Below are 2,686 nucleotides of genomic sequence, written 5' to 3' on the forward strand. Positions count from 1 at the left end.
TACCGGACATAAAGCTTTCACTATAGGAAAAATAACCGCCAGTGTCAGTTTAGGAAAACAGCGTCGGAAATTTGAACTATTTGTCGTACAAGATGATTTTCCAATCGAATACGAGGGGATCTTAGGAATAGATTTCCTTCACGAACACCGCGCTAAATTTGACTATAAAACAAGAACAATGACGGTTTCCGGACAAAGTCTACCGCTGATACCACAGCAAATGTACAACCTCCCCGCGCGCAGTGAAGTAAGAATACGCGCCGCGGTGAACATAAATCGAGTGGGAGTAATCCCAGCTGAAGAAATTTCGCAGGGAATTTTTATTGGAAATTGCCTAGTAGAACTTGACAATTATATACGTCCTACAACAATAAATAATGCCACCGACAACCCTGTCGGGATAACCACACCTTACGTAAGGTTAGAGGACACTACGGCGGGCGACAATGAAATTGACAAAGCGCCTAAAGAAATCAAGAACATGGAGAAGCAGAAAGCGAATTCTCAGAAGGATAAGCTTAAATAGCAGAACAAGTCTCGAGAATCTGTTATCGGGACTCTGGACAAATCTAAGGATGAAACGGACAAGAAACAAACCAATTCAGGCGAAAAATCCAAGGAAGCCGGAAAATCTAAAATAGCGGCAAAAGCAAAAGAAAACACCCCAGTCATACAAAACATATTATCGAGCCAGGTTAAAGCGCCAAATCAAAGTACTCTTAAGGATAACATAAAAATTAAAGATGGTAACCATGACGAAAGAATTGAGCTCCAAAGGCAAAGAGAAAAACCAGAAAGGTAGTACCAAAAAGGAGCTGAAAGATCAACCTTATATTACCGACGATAGCCACGTTAATCATAACAAATCTGATACTAAGACTAAGCACAAGAACAAAGCGGGCAAGAATATGAAAGAAGGTAACGGAGAAAGCGCAGGGAGTAGAGTTCAGCAACAAACGAATATTCCGAGCGATGACACAAAAGAGAAAATAAATATCGTCGACGAAAGCAGCTCGATGGAATTTTCAAAATCATCGGACACTCAAAAGACTCCGTTGGAAAATATAATTGAGAGACCAAGCGTGACTACGAAAGCCGAAAACACGACAAGACAGAAAGACACGTCGAAGAAAGAACCATCATCGAAGAGCAAAACAAAGTCGAAGGAATTGAAGCTTGAAGTCGAGGGTAATAATAAAAATCGGGAGAAGTTGGAAAATAGTGTTAAAGAGATGCTCAAAAATAGTTCTCCCGAATCCAACAAATCGCTGGTTGATACTGAAGTCAAAGATCCGGAGCCAAAAGTGCTCGACAGCGCAAAAGTTGTTGAGGTAAACGGCAACGTGAAAGGTAAAGCTAATTCGCACAAAAAAGATAAAGCCTCAAAAGGTAAAATAGAAACAGAAGTCATTATCGATCTTACGTCATCGACAGTGCCAACAAGCGAAGTTTTAAATAAAACAAAAATTTTAACGTGTTCAGATAACACAGAGAAAGTGATTGTCCCGAAACTAGAGCAAATAACCGAAGAAATTTCGAGAATTATAGAGACGCCAACAACAGTTATTAAGGAAACCGATTTTAAAGAAGAGCCCAAGGAAATCGTCTTGTCGCCTAAAATAAATTGGCAAACTGAAGAAATAATACAAACTGATATCATACATAAGAATGATAAAATAGAGCGCTATGAAAGTGAAACTAAGGAGTCGATTGAAAACAAAAGAATAGAGTATCGTCAAACGGACGATAAATTAAAAATAGAAAGGGCAATGTCCCCAGAGAGTCCGGAGAAAATAGGTGAGAATAAAGCTTTCATTAGTGATACAAACGATGAAAAAACTGAGAAGCGAGAAACGGAGAAAGGTCAGACGAAAACAGGCAAACAGAAAAGATCCGATAAAACGAAGTCTAATACGCAAGATACAGATAAACTCAAGATAGACTCTTCATCTAAATCTCTAATCGAACCTATAGCGGAAACTTACGCCCAACCAGCAGAGGAAACACATTTCGCTAAAGAAAACGTGTCGGTAAGCGACAACAGCTATCTTACTCAGTCCAAATCGGATGCCAAAGGCACCGACGTTAAAACGTCTGTTAAAACAGACGAGAAAGGAATGACGGTGAATGTTCAAGATAATAAACGCGCGCCAGAGGCTACGTCAAAGAATAAGAAAAAAGGTAGGTTAAAGGATAAGTCGAAGGACGCTCAACAGGCACGTAATACGAAACGCAAGGAATTAAAATCAAAAGATGAAATCAACACAGGCTCATTAACACAACGAATTTCATAAATACAAACCTACCTCGTCAAAACACAAAAAATATGCGATACACAGCAAAAGATAGGCACAACGTGGCAAATGTGCACTAACTTATATTAGGTGAAGTAAAAAGTTCTGAGCGTTTTCCGCTAGATGTCTTTAGTGAGCCATATCTCACGATGTATACATCGCATCGGGTCATTCTATACGGCGATTTAAAGGTGACATTACGCTTCAAAACAAGTTCTGTGACAGTTTTGTGTTTGGTCAAGCCAGTTGTGTGTTACAGCGTTCCAAAATGGAGGTAAAAAAAGAGAAAATTCGATACATTCTTCAGTACCACTACGACCAAGGTGAAAAGGCGGAGCAGGCGGCCAAAAAAATTTGTGCTGTTTATGGACCCAATACAGTATCGAATGCAA

The 2,686-nt window shown here is 39.6% G+C and overlaps 1 protein-coding gene across 1 annotated transcript; it reads left to right on the top strand.

The window, feature by feature from the left end:
- The first annotated feature begins 716 nt into the window (after positions 1 to 716).
- On the top strand, positions 717 to 2,392 carry LOC116852657 (enolase-phosphatase E1-like). The gene has a single exon (XM_032833220.1). It carries the CDS (start codon positions 744 to 746, stop codon positions 2,292 to 2,294), a length of 1,551 nt encoding a protein of 516 aa, XP_032689111.1. The 5' UTR covers positions 717 to 743; the 3' UTR covers positions 2,295 to 2,392.
- Positions 2,393 to 2,686: the final 294 nt, after the last annotated feature.

The sequence above is a fragment of the Odontomachus brunneus genome, unplaced genomic scaffold, assembly GCF_010583005.1.
Source record: "Odontomachus brunneus isolate Ranch 3 - 2012 unplaced genomic scaffold, Obru_v1 Obru_scaffold_245, whole genome shotgun sequence".
In the NCBI taxonomy this organism is placed as follows: domain Eukaryota; kingdom Metazoa; phylum Arthropoda; class Insecta; order Hymenoptera; family Formicidae; genus Odontomachus; species Odontomachus brunneus.

Coding starts and splice junctions, on each gene's coding strand:
- LOC116852657 (XM_032833220.1), top strand. CDS start 744: ATGGTAACCATGACGAAAGAATTGAGCTCCAAAGGCAAAGAGAAAAAC.